Source organism: Nannospalax galili, unplaced genomic scaffold (genome assembly GCF_000622305.1).
Source record: "Nannospalax galili isolate Female #2095 unplaced genomic scaffold, S.galili_v1.0 scaffold359, whole genome shotgun sequence".
NCBI classification, from domain to species: Eukaryota; Metazoa; Chordata; class Mammalia; order Rodentia; family Spalacidae; genus Nannospalax; species Nannospalax galili.
The window spans coordinates 2,448,508-2,468,294 of record NW_008347042.1 but is presented as its reverse complement, the minus strand read 5'-3'; the positions used below and the strand labels follow the sequence as shown (position 1 = coordinate 2,468,294).

At 41.2% G+C, this 19,787-nt stretch overlaps 1 protein-coding gene across 2 annotated transcripts in view; it reads left to right on the top strand.

The window, feature by feature from the left end:
- Rnf150 (ring finger protein 150) overlaps positions 1–19,787 on the top strand; it is a 263,628-nt gene that overhangs the window by 188,216 nt on the left and 55,625 nt on the right. For both annotated transcript variants that reach the window (XM_017800715.2, XM_029568494.1), the window contains exon 5: positions 15,612–15,708. In XM_017800715.2, coding sequence (XP_017656204.1) covers positions 15,612–15,708 — 97 coding nt within the window. The remainder of the gene's footprint in view (positions 1–15,611; positions 15,709–19,787) is intronic.

The following is a 19,787-nucleotide window of genomic DNA, read 5'->3' as shown; positions in this document are numbered from 1 at the left end:
CCAACAGCACAGGCATACATGTGGCGCGTGCGCACACACACACACACACACACACACACACACACACACACACACACAAATAAAAATAAAACAAATATCTTGGAAAAAATAATTGGAGTTATATATGGCAACAAATTAAATACCAAAAATAATTGAGACAGGTATGGTTGCTGGTTACACATCTGTAACCCCAGCACTTGGGAGGCTGAGGCAGGTGGGTCATGAATTCAAGGTCAGCCTGGAATACATAGTGAGACAAACTGGAAGGACACACTAGAATGGAAGAGGCTTAGAAGGCTCAACATTGCATCATCTCTTAGACTTTTCTCACTTCCTCCTGTGGTCCCAATAGAGCAATTCCCTTGTAGAATAGCTATATGTTTCTGAACCAGGGGGCAAGTTCTTATATTGTAGATATGGAATTATGGTACTGCCGCAATTTTTCTCTGTCGATAGGAAGCAAAGGGACAAATTTATGACCCAGTCATAACCAAAGATATTTTTTGTCTCATCTCTGAATCTGTGTCTCCATTCTTTTGTTTCTTCTTTTGCTTTTATGGCATCTTTCTGAATATTTGCTTCTTATAAGTATAATCAACATCATTTATAGTTTCCATATCATATCCCTTTTCCTAGTCATCTTTCCATCACCATAACAAACACCTGAGATGATAAACTCCAAAGGAGAAAACGTTGGTTTGAGTAAGCTGTTTTGGAGGTTTTAGTTGGTGATCATTTGGCTCTGTTGCTCTTGGGCCTGTGGCAAGGCAGCTCATCACAGCAACAGCACAAGGCAAGATAGAACCACTCACCTCATGGCCAGGACATAAAGGGAAGGAAAGGGAATAGGGCCCCACTGCTCCTTTTAAGGGCATACTGTGGGCAACCTAAGACTTCCCACTATGCCCCGCTCCTTAAAGTTTTTACCACCCCCAACAGTGTCAGGTTGGGGACCAAGCTTTGGCCACATGGGTTTTTTGGAGGTATTTCAAATCCAAATTGTGGCGCCTATATACCATAATTATTTTTGGTATTTAATTTATTCCCATATATAACTTTAATGGCACTATAAAAAAGGTCATGAGAAGAAACTCTTTGTTCAAATTAAGAGACTGTTTTTCACTTACTAAAGTCATGATTCCAAATTGATTAGTTTTACTCCTGAAAGTTATATTGAAGGCATTTGCTAGTCAGTCAAAGCAAAGAAGAACACTCCAAGAAAAGATAGCAGGGTTAACCTGGAGCTATTAGAATATAGTTCCCATGTCAGGGATGAGGCAAGGAGGGGAGGAGTCTAGGTCATTACAGAACTGAGTACGGCTGAGGAGTCCTTACTAATTGCTGTGTGCTGGGAGCCTGGTTGAATGAGAAGGTGGCATTTATATATAGCACAATGATAGAAGGATGGGGGTATGGCTCCAAGGGATGTGACTAGATTCAGAGGGACCAGTGAGGAAATGATTGCAAAGTCTAGATGAGAAATATTGGAGTGTTATCCCTGGAATGTAAAGAGAGATGTATGCATCTATTCCAGAAAGACTGGGGGACAAATCAACAGAGCACAGATGCTTGTTTTTCAGTGTGGTAACTGATGGCCATGTCTGCATTTGTTTGCATATGAAGCTATGTTTTGTCTCTTCATACAGAGCAAATAGAAAAAGTCACAGCAATTTCCACACTATCAGTCAAAACCATCCCACAGGAATAGCTTTCAAGGACTGAAAGAGTTTTCTCCATCAGGAAAAAACAAAAGTATCTTGACCAGCTTTGACTTATCTTCTTAATCCTTTATTCAGTTTTTCAACCCTAAAACACACACACAACTGGGTCATCTAGACAGAGATCCAGTTTGGATAATGACTTGCATCTCTGTGTGTTTCTCCTTCTCTCCATTTTAGGGATGTGGCTAGATTTCTGTTTAGTGTTCCTTTTGGTATTTTAGGACATAGGATATGTAATACTTCCATTTTTTAATAAAAACCTGACATGTAAAACTAACAATATTATAATGTGACTGTGTCACAGTGATATTCCAGACAAAAAGTCGAAATCAGAGCCTGACAAGGTGATACACACCTGTAATCCCAGCATTTAGGTGGTAGATGCAGGAGATCAAGAGTTCAAGCCCCTCTGACCACACTGAGTTGGTGGGTGGCCTGGGATACATGAAGCCCTCTCTCAAAAGCATTCAAGGATCAAAACCATAATAGATAATTCAGGAAATACACAGTAATAGTAAAGGACAGAGGACATTCAGATATATAACTGGATAATCAGTACCATAACTTGCAAAAACTTAATGCCATTTTGGTGGCTGAGCCAGATAGAACCTGAAAGGGATAGGCATGAGACATAGAAAGGGGACGTCAAAGCCTAAACTTGATGTCCTAACTTCAGTGGAATTTTGAAGATCTGTTTCTTATGTGCCATGTGTCCACACTGGACAAGATGCTCATAAATTATCCCTATCCAGTTGGCCAGTCAGACAGCCATATGAATTTCTGTCCCAGTTGTAGGGCAAGAGGGGGCTCTCATTCATAATTTCCCCCAGGTACTGACCAAAGAAGTAACTTAACATGAAAATTTATAGCCTTATGTAAAAAAAAGAACATCATTTTAGTATTCGAGAATTGGAAGAATCACAATCAAGTGTTATAGAAAACCCTCAGAACAGACCTAGCGTTAGCATTTAAACCCAGGGACCAGTCTGGTTGTAAGGTGAGTCAAAGGAACTAAAAGCCCAACAGGACAGAAAAGCTAAGGATCTTACAAGCAAAAGAATGTTACAAAATACTGTGATGCAATCGAGATTCTGGTTAGGAGACCTATAACTGGTAAAGTAGGAAACAAAAAAATATTTTTCAGCTCGGCAGAAAGGGCCTGTCCTGAGCTTACTGCTCTCTCCATACATATGCCTGGTTAGGAGCACATATTTATCTATGTTGCTTTATTTGAGAAAAGTTGATGGTTAGAGGGCCTAGAGAGATGGATCAGCAATGAAAAGCACTCCTTGATTTAATTTAATACTGCCCTCCTTGGGTGAGGGTCAGGCACCAGAATTGTGGGCTGCTGGGAGCATGGCCCACCAAGGTTTTGGGTTGCAGTGCCCAAGTCTGGCTTCTCCGTTACATGTATCATATTTGATTTATTCGTTCATGGCTTTATTATACAATTTGATTATAGATCTTTCTACTTATGACCTTATAGATGTTGAATTTTTAAATATTTTATTATTTATTTTTATTTTATGTGTATGATTGTATTGCCTGCATGTGTGTAAGTGCACCTGTGTCATGCAGTGCCTTCAGAGGTCAGAAGAGGGCATCAGATCTCCTGGAACTGGAGTTAGGATGGTTGTTAGCTGCCATGTGGGTGCTGGGAATTGAACCCAGGTCCTCTGCAAGAGCAGTCAGTGGTGGTGTCATATGCAGGTCTTGTTTAGGCAACCACACTGTTGAGATTTCATGAGTGCACCTTCCCCATCATGTCTAGATATGTTTTTTATGAAATAATTTTCAAGGGTTCCATGGTTCATTATGGAAATTTTTTAAATAGAGAAAATATGAAAATACCAACAAAGTCAGTACTATCTCTTAGAAATAACAATTGTGGGGATGGAGAGATGGGTCAGTGGTTAAGAGCACTGACTGCTCTTGCAGAAGACCCAGGTTCGATTCCCAGCACCCACATGGTGGCTATGAACCATCCTTAACTCCAGTTCCAGGGGAATCTGAAGCCCTCTTCTGACATTAATGGCATTGCACGACATGGGTGCACTCACATGCAGGCAATACACTCATACACATAAAATAAAAATGATAAATAAAATATTTTTTACAAAAAGAACTAACAATTACTTGGTATAATTAATTTTATAGCACATAGCATCATATATGCATATTTATTTGAAATATTGTTTATTCAAGCAATCAATAGAGTTCTTTATAACTAATTAATTTTTTTTTTCTGTGTATGAGTGTTTTACTTGCATGTACATAAGTGCACCCATGTCATGCAATGCCTGTGGAGGTCAGAAGAGGGTGCCGGATTCCCTGGACCTGGAGTTAAGGAAAGGTGATAGCTGACATATGGGCTCTGGGAACCAAACCAAGGTCCTCTGCAAGAGCAGCCAGAGCTCTTAGCCACTGACCATCTCTCTAGCCCCATAGAGTTCCTATTTTTCCTCAATTACAATTAACCCTACCTAAGGAACTTTTATCAACTGATGGCAAGAGTAAGCGACTTGCCTCTTCATCTAGGGGTGGTATACATGGTATGCTCAAACCTAAGACGTCATCAAGTTTGTGTAAAACTCATGCATTGTTGTATTGTGGTACAACTTTATTCAAGGTAATGGAAGACATTCAAATTACCAAGGAAACTGTTCCACAGAATTTACACATTGTTCAAAATCACATATTTAACTTCAGATTAATCATATTTAACTTCAGATCTTGATAAAGTTGTTTTATAACCATTTTTTCTCTTCAGATGTTTATGTGTACAACCTTGTAAGTGCCAATGACTATATGTCACTTGATTACAGGATTAAAGGAAGGACACAGGAAAGAAGGTGGCAGTGCTAGACCATTTCTAACAAGCTCATGTCTGTCCTCACAGCAGAGCCGAGGCTGTCTTAGGAACAAGGTCCTGCACTGCAGTAACCCTGTTAAATGCAGCATTCTGACTTCAGGTGCCCTGGTCCCCAGTTATATTAATCAACTAGACACACAGGATGAGTGCCAACCAGCTTTGCTGGCCAAGCCAAGTGCTATAATTAGACCAAGATCAAGTTCTAGGAGCACACCCTCCATTTACCAACCCCAAGGAATGAGACATGTTACAAAATGGGGGTCCTGCAGTTCCCTCATAACTTGTATTCTCAAAGAATCAGTGTCTTCCACTGGGGTTTTAAAAAGCAGGTTAGTATCAAGAGGATCTGATATAGTATTGTTTTTCTTTTTAGTTTTGTTTTTCTGTGCTATTTAAACTGAATAGAATAGAGAACTAGATGAAATAAATGGTTACTTTTCAGAATAATTTAACTTTAAAACGCATTCTACAGTTTATAAAATGCTTGTACACTAATGTCTAATTTGTATCTCACAAGAGTCTATTATATATATATATATATGGCAAGTACCATAATAGCCCCTTGATTTCACTAAAAAGAAAACCTCAGAAAGGTGGGTCACAGGACCAAAACCTAGCCATGAGCCCATGCTCCATCTATCCCCTGAGACTAGCTCCTTCCATTGTGCTCATGGCTGTGAGCTTGACACCCTCCTCACTCAGTCCTGCTCTGTGCAGCAGTGTAGCTGAGAAGTAACTTTGCTTTGACTTCAAAGTATCTGTTTCAGGTTCCCCCCCAAGTTGCTCTACACCAAATGCCCAAGAACCCAGAGGAAATCAGCCCTGCTTTAAATGTTCTGCTCCCTGTCTTTCTCTAGATCTCTCTTCCTCCTCACTCATTCCCTCCCTCCCTATCTTCCTCCCTATCTCTCTCTTTCTTCCTCCTTTCTTCTCTCTACTCTCTCCCTTCCTCTTGTGTCCCGCTCTCCCTCTCCTCCCCATTTTCCTCTTTACCTCTCTCCCTCCCTTCTCCCCTTTTCTTCCTTCCTCCCTCCTTTCCTCCTGTTTTCCTCTCTCCACCCTCTTTCCATCCCCTCTAGCTCTCTCTCACATTGCTTCCCACCTTCTTTCCATCATGTGAAATCACTCTCCAATCTTCTTTTTTCAATGTATATTTTTAATCAACTTTTGTGCATTTCATACAATATATCTTAATAATCTTTATACCCCCTCCCCAATCTGCCCTCCATACCCCCACCAGATTCACAACTTCTCTTATATATGTTAAAACCTATAAAGTCAAGTTTGTGTACCCAGATATCCCTCAGTACAAGGTCATCCACTAGAATCTAGTCAGCTTATCTAGAGTATCGCCCTTAAAAATCATCTCTCCCTCACCCAGCAGAAATCAGCTGCCAATAGTTCTTCATCTAACATTGGGGACTGCTGCCCATTTCTCCAGTTCTATGCTGGGTTTTGTCTGACTGAGTCGGCCTGGTTTTTGTGCATGCTGAAACCATTGCTATAAATTCAGATGAGCAAATTCCCAGAGGCCTGGAGATTCTGTTTCCTTATGCATCCACCCTGGCTCTTACAATCTTTCTGCCTCCTCTTCCACAATGGTCCCTGAGCCCTGGGTGGGTGAGATTTAATATAGGAGTCCTATCCAGGGACACATACACTGCAGTCTCTTGTTCTCTACACTTTGGCCAGTTGTGGCCTTTTGTGTGCATCACACTCTGTTGCATGAGGAAGCTTCGCTATTGAGAGTTGAGAGATGCATCAGTTTTCTCTCTACTCCCTGTTCTGCTATGTTCCGTGAGCCTTAAGGAGTAGAGGTTCCACTGCAGATGTGCCACCTAGGGTTGGGTATCTCACCGATACTTATTTTCTGTGTGTGATCAGTTGTGGAATTCTGTAATAGTCTCCATCTGTTGTAAAAAGCTTTTTTGATGAGTGGTGACTGGGATACTTGTGTGTAAATATAAGGATTCATATTTAGCATATAGTAAGGAATTACATTTGTTTAGGGATATGAAACAGAGTTTTCTCTAAGATCTATGATCTCTCCAGCCATGTGTATTTGCCTAAGTTTACAGTGCCACACATGAGTTCTTTCCCATTTATAGGGCTTTAAGTCCAATTAGGTAACTGTTGATTACCCCCAAGATGTAAGTGCCACTACTACATCACTATAGTTTGTTGTGCCAGATCTTTGTTGTGGTTACTAGGCATTGAAGCTGGGGTTGGATCATTGATTGATTTTCTCCTTTGACTGATTTTCTCCTTTAGCAGCTCACATAGTATCCTCCAGGACTGTGAGACCTAGACTTCAGGGAGGAGCCTTCCAAGTTGGTTCCAGCTCCATTGCTCGAGTCCTATATCCTGTCTTCAGCAATAGGGTCTCACCTTCAAGTTCTGGGAGGTAATCCAGGGCAGTGACAATAGCCTGTGTTCTTGCTAATGCAGAGTAATTATGTTCATAACCACCAGAATATGATTAGTACTAGTGCTGGGCATTAGCTTTTTTCTCCCTTGCCTTGACTTTTAAATGATGTTTGTGTTGTTTGCATAAGCTAAACAGGAGAGTCAGGAATGATGTGGAGTGGCCTACCCTTAGTCCCACCATTTCTAATAGCAGATTCTGCCCACAGTGAGGCATTGGGCCTCACTGATGAGAGGAAACAGGTACAGGTGCTTGATCAAAGTAGTGACTGGGTCCTCACCACCCTCCATATAAAGCCAAAGAGAGATGAAATGGCATAGAAGGAAATGGCAGTGGTAATGAGTGCATAGGCATAAGGATGAGGGCAGATGTGGTTCAGGTCTACAGCTATTCTTACTGGTCTCCTGCTTTCCTACTCAGCCCATTCACACTATTTCACGATGCTCATTCAGCCCATCTTTTCTAACTTCCTTTCCATTTTTATGTTTAAAATATTCAACAGTTCAGCCCACCTCAATTCCACATGCATATATAACACTGTCTCCTTACTCTGTCTCCTGTAAATTCCTCCTCCTCTGAGTTCTTTCCTCCTATTTCCACACTTCAAAATTCCCCCAATCCTTTACACTATGCAAAAGACCTTCTGACATCCCACAAATTATGATTTCCTCACAAAGTAACAGCTCTCTGCCCTGAACTCTGTGGCAGTTTTACCTGTATCAGTTAATGACACTTTGTATGTTGCACCCATAGGACTATGCCACTTATCCACAGGACGCTTGCCATGTAAGCACTACACAAAGAGGTATTTAATCAATACAATCACTCCTTAAGGCACTTTACTAGTTGGGGTAAACTAGGTTTGCTGCAGTAACAAAAAAGCCAACTCTCCATGGCGTACCACAGCAAAGATTTCTCACTTTCGTTTTGCTGTCTTTCAGGGTCTCTGCTTACACAGCAGGCAGCCGAGCTGACAAAGCAGTCATGCACTCCATAGGGGTAGTTGACAGGTCAATAAAGTATCAAGGTGTGGATGTTATTTCTCCTCATAGCTTACTGGCTAGTATCAATGTTCACCACTACCCCCGAAGAGAGCATGTGATCTTCCCACATGCTTCAAAGAGGCACAGCAAGGACAGTATTGAGTGGCTCAGAGAGATGCTGTAATTATCCTCATTCTGTGAACAAAAAACTATGTCTAGGAAATTATAAGGATGTGAAGACCTCCAAACACACATCTACCCCATGACTGGTGAGGAGAGGAGTGGAGGTGAGTGGAATTAGGTCAACACACTGATTTGAGGACCAGGCTTGCAGGCTAGTTCTGCAGCTTGCTGGCTCACTTGAGAGTTTACCTCAGTGAGCTTCACCTTCTTCCTCCAGAGAACCATAACAGTTTTACATCAAGGGATGGTCATGAATCAATTATGTCTGTGACATGCCTGCACTATAGTAAGTGGTACATATTGTCAGTAATATCTATTCATTCAAAATTCGGAGGATCCAATGAGACAGTTCAGTTATCCAGAGAAGCACTATCTTTTTAAAGTAGCTTATATTGCCCTGGAGTATGAAAATCTAAGGATCTGAGTGACTCGTATTCTTTTTTTTTTAATTTGTGAATATTTTTATTTTCTGAATATTTTATCACTTGAAAATAAACCAATCATTTTCTCCTTTACTCTTTGCCAGTCACTCTTCATTTCCCTATAACCCCCATATACATGGAAACCACTATTATACTTTCTTTCTTGAAGGATTTGTTTATTGTGGCTATTTCCTATAAATAGGTTCATGTCATCTGTGGTGTTTTCTGATTGACATCTGTCAATTAACATGATTCTAGTGGTAGTTCATCTGTGGTGTTTTCTGATTGACATCTGTCAATTAACATGATTCTAGTACATAGTTGTTTTATATAATTATACCTCAGTCTTTTATTTTCAGATAACGTGAATATATTAACTTGTTTGAACATTAACCAGTAAAATACTTGGGTTGATCTATGTTTTGATTATTTTAAATAATTCTGTTTTTACAATATTTGTGTACAAGTTTGGGGGCAAATGCATGTTTCAACTTCTCTGGAATATAAACCTATGAACATTATTGCTTAGTTATATGGGAACTTTCTTTTTTTTAACTTTTACAAAAACCTTATTGAGAATTTCATACATGCATATAAGGTGCTTTGATAAAATCCATGCCCACTCCCTCCCTTCCAACACCTCCCATATCTCCCCATCACTTTTTTCTTTTTCTTTTCTTCTTTCATCTATTTATTTTATGGGGCTTTTGGGTACTCTAACAGTCCCCCTTCTGAAGAGGTAACCCTAAAATCTTTTAAGGATTAGATAGAAGCTCCCAAATACTTTTGACATTCTTGGCCTTTGGACCGAGTATGTTGCTAACAGTCCCAAGGACATTTTGACTTTTAGCCAAGAAACTAGCTACTTTTCTTTGGGGTCTTTTTACCCTAATTGCCTAGCCAATTCCTACCTCCTATTCTTATCATGCCATCCTCTGAAGGGGTTACCCAAATTGCCAATAGGGAATAGGGATGCAGACCTCTCTGGCTTCTTCCATGCTGAACAGAGACGGAAGGTGAGGCAATTGGAGTACCCCTTCAGTGGGTCTATCTAAAAGACTCCCAAATTGCATAACTCTTATCTGGAGGAGGAAAAGAAAGTTGTTGACTCATGAATAGGAGATGTGAATGAGAAGTAAAGGCAAGAGTAATTAGCATTACAAGTTCTAGACAGGGAACTAGAAAAAAGTCAGAACAGGGCAATTTTCAAATGTTCATATGAGAGTCCACTGGAATTTCTTGACAAGGGCTTCCAAAAGCATCCCTCCATTGGGTTCCTCCTCATTTTTCTTTTGTCTTCCAAGGCTGGACTTGAGAGTGATGGATTCAGGATTTGCTTTCAGGTATTTTGATAGCTATTGGAATAGTTAGAATCAGTGTCAGTTCCCTCTCAAAGGCTTCTAAATAGGGGGAGAAAACAAATTTATCCATCATTTTAGAACAATAGCTGGTTGTCTCCCTTAGCTACAGGTGGGCACTACAGTATTGGAGACCAAGATTTGAAGTCTTACATCTGAGCAGCACTTTCTGGTTAGGAACAAAATCATCAATGAGAAATAGTTGTCTAAATAACTTTTTATATAGGCTTAAGCCTAATGTCTGGGAAGTATAATCCCTTGAACTCTTAAAGAAGTGTCCTGATGACTTTACTCTTTGATTATACTTTCCTTTTGGGTGTTCAAGACCAAATAAATCAATTAATTTTTACACTTAAGGTCATTTGAGGATCTGTTCCTCAAGGGTATGTCACTGAAGAAAATGAAACAGCTTGCCTGAGTACCCATACTGCAGAATCTTAATCCCAACTCCAGGCTGGTAGGGTCAAACAAATCTATAAAAGCAAAAGGAAAGGAAGAGAACAGAGAGGAGCATCTCCATTTATAAATGCCATTTAGTTGATCATACACGTGTATAGAAGAGTAACATAAAACAGGGTGAATGGGTGTGGAAATGAGCGCAGCTTGGTTTATTGTGACTGCTAAAAATGTGAAGAATTATTATCCACAGGCATCTCAGCAGCATTGTGTAGCTCTGCATCCTGGAGACCTGTCAGGTGTCTGACGAACTGCTTCAGAAATTTTTGTTCATCTTTGGTGACTAGGAAAAAGTTTAGTTTTAACCCCTGTCATAAGTACTTTTCTGTTCCTACAATACCCAGGCAAATATAACTTAAGTGGAAAGGGATTTGTTTAGGCTAACAGCTCCAGAGAGATACAGGTGGGGAAGACATGGAATCAGGCAGGCAAGCTGTCATAATTAACTTTAATTGTCCTTGACACAGCCTACAGTCTTATGAGAGAAAAGTCCCCATCAAGGAAATACCCAGATCAGATTGGCCTGTGGGCATGTCTGTTGGGGGATTATCTTGAGTGAGTCAGAGAGCAAGCCAACAAACAGTATTCCTCCATGGTTTGTGCTTCAATCATCTGCTTTGGTTCTTGCCCCGACTTCCTTCAGTGATAGACAGTGACTTGAAAATATAAGACCTTTACTCCCCTCAATTTCTTTTGGTTGCAGTGTTTTATCATAGCAATGGAAGGAAAGCAGGAGCAGAAAGGTGACTGTTCACATTGTATCCATATAGTTAGGGAGCAGAGAGGAAACAGGAAGTGAAGCAAGCTATAAAGCCTCTAGGTCTGCCCCTGGTGATCCACTTCCTCCAGTGAGTTCCACCTCCTAAAGACTCCACAACCTACCAAGCAGCACTGGGGAGCAAGGGTTCAAATATGTAAGCCTGTGGGGGAAATTTCCCATTCTAAATACAGCATTGACCTTCTATTATATTTCCAATTTGTCAGCATTGTTTAGAATTAAGAGAGAGAATATCATGTTGTTATTTCAGCATTCAGTAAAATATGGCAGTGCCCTGCTGTGAACCATACAAGTCAGATGAGCCAGACTGATTCTGCCTCCTGGGTATTTTCTCAACAGTTGGTGTACATCACTAATATCCACGCAGTTTCCCAATTTCTTTGTTTATTTCCATAGTTTAAGGACTTACATTTTTCTTTTCAGTTAAGAGAGGAAAAACTGTTTTTCAACCCTAACCCTAAGGATGCAATTTACACATTTGATTATAAGCACAAATACATGCTGGAAATAAGTGGATGTTAGCTAATGATAAGTATGACAACCCTCAATGCCATTTTAGCTTTTACTCTTAGTTTTCTTTAATTTTTTTTAGTTTGTAATTATCTGTTTTCTATGTTAGAAAGGTTGTCTCCTGTTTGTTTAGCAAGGGTTTTTGTTTGTTTCTTTACTTGTTTGTCTGGTTGGTTGGTTATTTTACTTTATTTTTTTTAGGCAAAGCTTAGCTATGTATTCCTGGCTAGCCTAGAACTTGTTATGTAGATAAGGCTAGCCTCAAACTTATATCAATCCTTCTGCCCCTGCATTCCAAGTGCTGGGATTACAGGCATGTACCACCATGCCTAGCTAAAGGATTTTACTGAAGAGTAGAAATTTTAGTCATCACACAGTGTCTAAAACTAAGATGCAGTACACTGGTATTAATAAAGTTAATGTAGCTTAATATTAAGGAATGCCAGGACTTGTGTTTTGTTATGGTGGCTGGTAGATTGGTTGATTGGGGTTAGTTTTTTAGTCTGTGGGTGTTTTGATTTTTTTTAAATAGGCTGGCCTTGAACTCATGATTCTTCTGCCTTAGCTTCTAATTGCTAAGGTTACAAATGTGTGCTATGACACCCTATAACACTTTATCTTAAGTTTCAGGGCATGATTTATCGTCTCTCTTGATCTTCTGTATTCTCTCTTTCTTTCCTTTTCCATCCTTTATGAACCCCATTCCCATAAAATAAAATGTTACCGATTATGACTGCATTTTAGAGAGAGAAGATAACTTTCCTAAAATTGAAAAGCCAGAAAACCACAAGTCCAGGAATTTGAGTCTTCGCTGTTCATCACACTGTGAGTAACAAGGAAGTGCGGGAGGACTGTGGTGCTGCTCTGAAAGGAGAGAGTTGTCTTATTCTTCTTTGTACCCAACTCCTAGCACAGAACAGAATGGAACAAGGGAATGACGTAACAAGTGCTCTATTTTCGGAAGATAAATCTGGCAACAGTGTGTGGGATGAAGAGAACAGGAAAGGCCTGGCAGCGTGGAGAGTGGTTTAGATGCTGTTCCAATAATGAGGAAAGAAAGATCATGAGATGATGAACAGGCAGGCCACACAGAGAAAAGAAAAGAAGCAAAGAATGGGACAGAGGCTTAGGAAGAATGTGTGAATGACCATGTGCAGGCAGAGAAGAGGACTAGGTCCTTGGATGAATAAATATCTGCTCACACAACAAATACTCATGGTCATCAAATGTGCCAGGAACTGCTGTAGGTGCTGGGGTGCTGCTGTGGTGAAGTAAATGAGGAACTTGCCCCCACTGAACTTCTAAGTGCATTGCAAGATGTGTTGGTGAGGGGTCAACAGAGAAACAGAACCAATGAGAGATGCATAGAGGTAGATGAGAGAGAGAGTTCAAGGATTTGGATTGCTTGTGTGTAGGGTCGGCAGGTCTAGAAAGTCTGTAGGGCAGGCCTTGGACTGCAAACTTTGGGGCATGAGTTAATGCCTCACATTCCAAGGCAGAATTTCTTCTCAGGGAAAACTCAGCTTTGCTCTGACAGCCTTTGAACTGCTTAGATAAATCCACCCAGACTACTGAGGATAATCTACTCATATATCCATAGCAACACCTAGATCAATGCCGATTGAACAACCAGGCAGCCTAACATTGCCAAGTGGAATGGAGGAAATACAGAAATAAAGTTGGATATTAGAGGGTAGCTGCTAATTCCTGTGATTGAGGTTCAGGTACAGCCTCCTGTGTTTGCATGGATATACTCCCATTTGTTAGATGAGTAGACTGAGGGTTGAAGACATTAAACAACTTGTCTAAGTGTTTAAAAAGGCTACTGATTGGTCCTGCTGCCATCTTGTCTCCCACATATGTGCCACACTATGTGATGGCTTCCAGGAACAGTCAAAGGGACAAGAATGATTGACTTTTCCCAGGAACAACACAAGATGGCGAACAAGTTTAGATGAGAACCATTCATCCTGAACATGGAGGCTGGATGTGGAGAGGGAACATTCATTTTGAGGGGTACAGGAACAGCTTCACCCAACCTGGGTATCAGACATCCCCTCTGCTACCGATGGAAGCTATAGGAAGATTTGTCTTCTCACAGTGCTCCACTGGGGCTGCTCACCAGTGTGGGGCGGCTACAAGAGCCATTTTGCATTCACTCTTCATTCTGCATAGAGCATTCTTCTCTCTTTTCCCTTCATGGGCCCAGTGTCTCCTCAGCTCCCAGCTCTGTCACTTCCACAGTGAAACTTTCTCTGTGCACCTCAACACTGATAAATATCCCAGTTGGATGCCCTCCCCACAAGCTCCATGCTCTAATGTGGAACTTTTCACCAAGTAATTTATGTATTATTTTATCTTACATATATATTTATTTAATTAGCATCTGCCTCTCCTGTTATATTCTCTTAGAGGAAGAGCCAGGTCACCAACACTCCCATGCTAATTCTAAGTTTTGAACACAATTGTTAGCACAAATACTCATTGAAACAATGGTTAAAGGAATGAGTAGATGAAATAAACACCCCATGAATCTATGGGGCATTTTGAACAGTGAGTTGGAAATACAATTACACAGCCTAGTACCACTCTCCTTTTTCTAATCTCCATTCTGGTCCTGTCAGGGTTGTTTTTAGGGAGCATGAGGGCCCATGTGTTTGTTCATGTTTGTGTGTATGAATGTGTGAGCACATGCATATGGAAACCAAAGGTCAACCTCAGTGTCATTCCTCCAGAGTTGTCACTGGGGCCTGGGGCTCAGCATTTTTAGGCTAGACTGGCTGTTCAGTGAGCAGAAGCGATCCACCTGTCTCTGCCTTAGCAGAGCTGGAATGACAGGCACAGGCTGCCATGCCTGGCTTTTTGTGTGCACTGGGGATCAAACTCAGGTCCCCAAGTTTGCACAGAAAACACTTTATCAACTGAGCCATCTCAGTCCTGTTCCTGTCCCGGACTGCTCATCCCATCCTTGAGATTTGAATTTCAGCCCAGAAGATGGTATTTACTGAACTCTCCTCTAGTTAAATGGAGTACTTTATAAGGAACTGAGCCTCAAACAAATGAGGATTTAGGACAAAAGTAGGTGAAAGAGTCGGGCAGGGATGGAATGTTCTAAAGAAGTGCTTACAACAGAGCATTCAGGCTCTTCCTACCCCAGGTGGGAAAATGGAAGTTCTGCTATCTGGACCCTTGTGAGGGCAAATAAAGCTTCTGACTCACACATCCCCTGGAGTCTCCGAGCAGGCTCTTGAGAAACAGGTTGGACATTCAGATAGGAAGCTGTCTTCGTGTTCCCTTCCCCTGCTGGGCCACAGAGCCTTCTAGCAACTGGTATTTGACATAGGCAATGCAATTGAGCATAGCAGCTGGTCACGTTACCCACAGTGAGACTACACAGTCTTTCACTCTGCCTTTTGAGGTGACAACCAGCAGCCAGAACAACTTGAAATGTCATCTGTGTTATTAAATGTTTCTAAGAGTGCCTGTGCCCCTTTGTGTTATACCCCAAATACAAATGGAAATCAGCCTTTACAGTTGTCTTCTGACTGTGACAAAGGAAATTTTGGATTTTAAAACAATAGCCTTTATCAGGTCATCCAGTAAGGTCTGCACAAATTTTCCCTCTTGCATTCTTTGTCACTAAAATGAAAAGAAGAAAGAAAAATTAGTACATGTTTTTTTTTTTTTTTTTTTTTTGAAACTTGGAAGATTCAGTTGCAAATCTTAAAGGGCATGATTGGGATTCAGGCAGTTTGGGGGTCAGTTAGCACTGGGAAGTCCTTTGGCCCAGAAGTCTCAGCTCTGCCTCCATCAATCGAAGGCCCTCGAACAGGTCAGTGGGCTGTAGCAGACTAGAGCATGTCTCCCTTACCACTGCTCTAAGATGTGTGGTTTTCATTGCAGGCATCTTTTCCACAAGTCCTGTGTTGACCCCTGGCTTCTAGACCATCGCACCTGTCCCATGTGCAAGATGAACATTCTTAAAGCCCTAGGGATCCCGGTAAGCACAGCACAGCCTACAGCCTCATCGTGTCTGTCTTTTCACATTCCCATCAAAGCAAGGAGAAAAATCTCTTATTTGGATTTTCCATGCCTCCTTATTGGTATCATCCAATGAGACTCCAAGAGAATTCCATGTCAGAAAGCATTTCTCCTCTCATCTTTTCTCAGTTTGAGTGTATCATGGCCCTTTCTCCATGTCCACCATTGTGAGTCCAAGTACTACTTGCACAGCTCATGAGCATCTCTTCCAAGGGGAGGTGGGGCACTGAAAGATCTGTGAAGGGCTGCTTGGACACCGACTGCCTCTTTGATCATCACCCCTACTTCATAATCAAGGAGAGCTGCATGCCACACTGTTAGTGTACACTGCCTCCTGATCACCTGTCTTTCAGAGGGAAGGTCCCCTCCCACCAGTGTAAGGAGAGGACTGGAAGCAGGAATGCAGCTCAAAGCCTCTGCTGAACTCACATCTCTGGAGACGGATTGAGCAGAAAGTTAGGGTCAGAGTCATTTAAATCTAGCCCTCCCATCAGGATGCTTCTCTTAGTCATGTGTTTTGTGAAATATAATGTCTTCCCCCAGGGTACAGAGTCTCACCAGCTTGCTTGATGCTCCAGGGAAAGCCTTTCCGAGGACTATCAAGTGAGCCCATCAAGTGGAGGCTGGTGAGACAGCAGCTGCTGTGTGTTGTCCCTTTTGAGCAGATGAGGGCAGGAAACAAGCCAGGCCACTAATCCAAGTAGTACAGAGGGAGAAGTGAGGGAAGCAGAAGGCAGTGTCTAAAAAGAGCCCTCAAACCGAAGGCAGAAAACAGCCTGGGCCCTTCCCAGCTTGACTTTACTGCCACCTGCCTAGCGCCACTCCTCACTGCTGTGGCAGAGAATAAATATAATGCTTAGAGTCCAGACATGTCACTGAGGAAAGAGGATCAAATCACACATCAAAGTTCTCGTCCATGCCTTTAGTGCTGAAGGGCTAGTTAGGATTATCAGAGGGGCTCTGTTGGACGGTGTGCCCCTGGCACCTTCTGGGGACCTGCTTTCACTGGGCTTCCTGTCCTGTGCCAGCTGCTGCCATGTCAGCTCTATACTGATTTGCACAGTTGATCCACCAAGCACAAATCCACTTGAGGAGCTAGAACTTGAGCTAGATTTAGATTGTAGACACGGTACATTAAAATTTCATATTAGAGCTATAGATGCATAGTGCATCAAGGAGTAAATTAATCACAGTGACTGAAACATAAGAGAAAATCTGGATCTGTACCGGATACTGGTGACTCGAATCAGACTGCTTTTGTGCCTTCACCTTTGTAGCTATAACTAATTACTTTAAGGAAGAAGGAAAATGCGTGCATGTGTGTACACTTGAATGGGTGCATGTGTATTTTTGCATATATGTGTTTGCACAACTGCATGTATGTCTACTTATACATGTGTGAGCTTATATGTGTGCGCTTGTGTGTTTGCATGCATATGAGTGTGTGTGTGCATTGGTGTGTTCACACTTATATGTACTCACATGTATTTGTATGTGTGCATGTGTGTGCTTGAAAGTGCATATGCACATCATTTGAGCTGCTTCCTGTTGCCCAGAATATTTTCACAGCCTCCTGTCAAAGAGGAATCCACTCATCTTTTGTCAGGTCAGTGAAGCAAAGAAACCCCTGTTCCATACTTAAATTTTGTACTGAATAATATTTGACTCCAGATTTTTTCCGTAGAACTATAATTCCTCCAGAAGTACTTGTAAGTAAATTCCAAATAGTGATGTGAATTGTTCCTAAACCAGAATTACAGCATAGCCTTCTTGCTTAGCTCCAAACTAAATACCATTTTAATTTTTAATAGTTGGACACTCTGGCTTTACCTTTGATGCCTGAAAAATCTGGGTAAGATTTGACCTAGCACACTTGACTCACAGAAAAATAAACACCAACAGCATCTTGGGCTTTGCCAAGGATTCAGAAAGGCCAGTCGAAGAACATGACATATCAGCACTCCCCCCACAGAGCAGAATGTCCCCATGAAGAATGAGGGACTCAGTGTGCTGATACTCATAAAGCACCAAGGCATATGGCTGCCCCTCCGCCTTCCAGGGCCTTCTGCTTTCATCCTCAGGAATGACAGATTCAGGATCTGGGAGGACTCAGGGATAGCTCCAGTTCATCCTTCTGCTAAAATGCACCAGTGAGATAATTTCTGTTCCATTCTGAAACTTTGCATTTTATTGGCCAGAACTGCTTTTACTTAAAGAAATAGTCTTAATTTTTCCTGTACTCTACACACAATTTTTGTTTTGTTTTGTGCAGATATAGTCTCCCCCATGTAACCAGACTGGTCTCAAACTTGTGATCATCTTCTCTTCGGTTCTGGTAGTGTTTATCTATGATATCCAGTCAAAAGGATTCACACCTCCTACCGTTAATAGTCTCACTGGGATAAATAGATCTTTTCTCCTGTCTCTGTTAAGAATATAGTGGTGTTTATGCTGATCCACGGGCTGAAAGCTTCACCAAGACCTAGAGAAAAATGACCAACATCAACAACTAGAATCCATATTTCAATAACTGCCTCAGTTGTGTCTGCATGCATTGGGCTGCTTGTGGTTGAGAGAATTGTTAGCACTGTGTGTGTCTCCCTTGTGAAATCCTTTCCACATAACACTTCATCCATAAGTGTTTTGCTTACGTTTTGCATATAACTTTATAGTCTTTAAAGTATTTTCTCAAATCCTTCTGTAATTGATCTTGGGCAGGTTATAATATGCCCAAGGTTTCAGAGAAAAAATTTGAAACTAAGAAAAAATGCTCAAGCCAACATTTTCTGAGAACCTAATCATTGTTGGTGGCATGATGTGGAAGCTTGGAAATAAGGATTGAGATGGTATGGATGCTACTTGTTGTGCTGCTTGAGGACAATGGAATGAGAACAACACATTGGCAAATGGATATCATGAATGCAAGTACCACATGAGGTGCAACAGGATCAAAGACCACTACCTGGGAGGGGACCCTTCTTGAATATGGTGACACTGGCCTGAGAATTAGAGATTACGAATTCACCAGGGGTCAATTTGAGAACTTGGAATGGGAAGAAGAGAGTGTTAGGGCAAATGTCATCCTGAGCAGATGACAGTGTAAACTAACATGCTGAGATAAGGGAATATGGGTGTGCTCTGTTTCCAAAGGCTGAAGGTGAAGCCAGAGAAATTAGGTGGGCTGGGCTGCATAGTATCTGTTTTGTCATGCTGAATTTGTAATCTGTTCCTTATGAGAGCAGAGATTAAGGCATGTGTTGTGCTTGTTTTGTGGTGGTGGTAATGGTAGATACTGTGGTAGTTATGGTTGTTGATATTGTTGTAGATGTTCTGATTGGTGATGTTGTTGTGATGATATGATTGATGGTGTCATGGATGTTCATGCTGATGTTGAAACATTGTGGATGCTGATGTTGGTGGTGTTGATGTTGATGATGTTGTAGAAGTAGATGTTGATATAGTTATTGTCGTAGACTTGCTTGTTGATGTTGTTGTTGTAGATGTTGTGATTGCTACTGTTGTTTAAGAGTACTCTAGTGAAGAATTACTTACTGGAACAAACTGGAGAAGAGACCAGAAGGAGATAGAGAAACTGGTAGAAGGGAGAGAATGTTGACAGAATGTCTGCACCAATCTAAAATCAAAGTCAGTAAATTTAGTGAACAGTCAATTGGTCATTGTGTAATGTGACTTATGACAAGTTGAGTTTTAACGAATTGGATCACTTCTTACAGAGATAGCAAAAAGCAAAAAGGAGAGAGAACATAGAAAAGAAAGAAAAGAACTGACTGAAGAATTGTGGGAGTGATAGCAGGTTCCACTTAACTATTGGAGGTGCAAGTGATCATTAAGAGACAGGCCACAGAGCACTTCAGCTCTCTTGCTGTGTGTTCCCCATATATCCATGAGTTATAGAATTCTTCCTTTAATGAGTTTTGAGTACAACATTATCATTTTGATGCTCATTCAATGTGAACTCAGAATTCTTTTTCTTGACTTTGGCTATCATGATCTGCAAACATTAAGGAGACAGAGAAG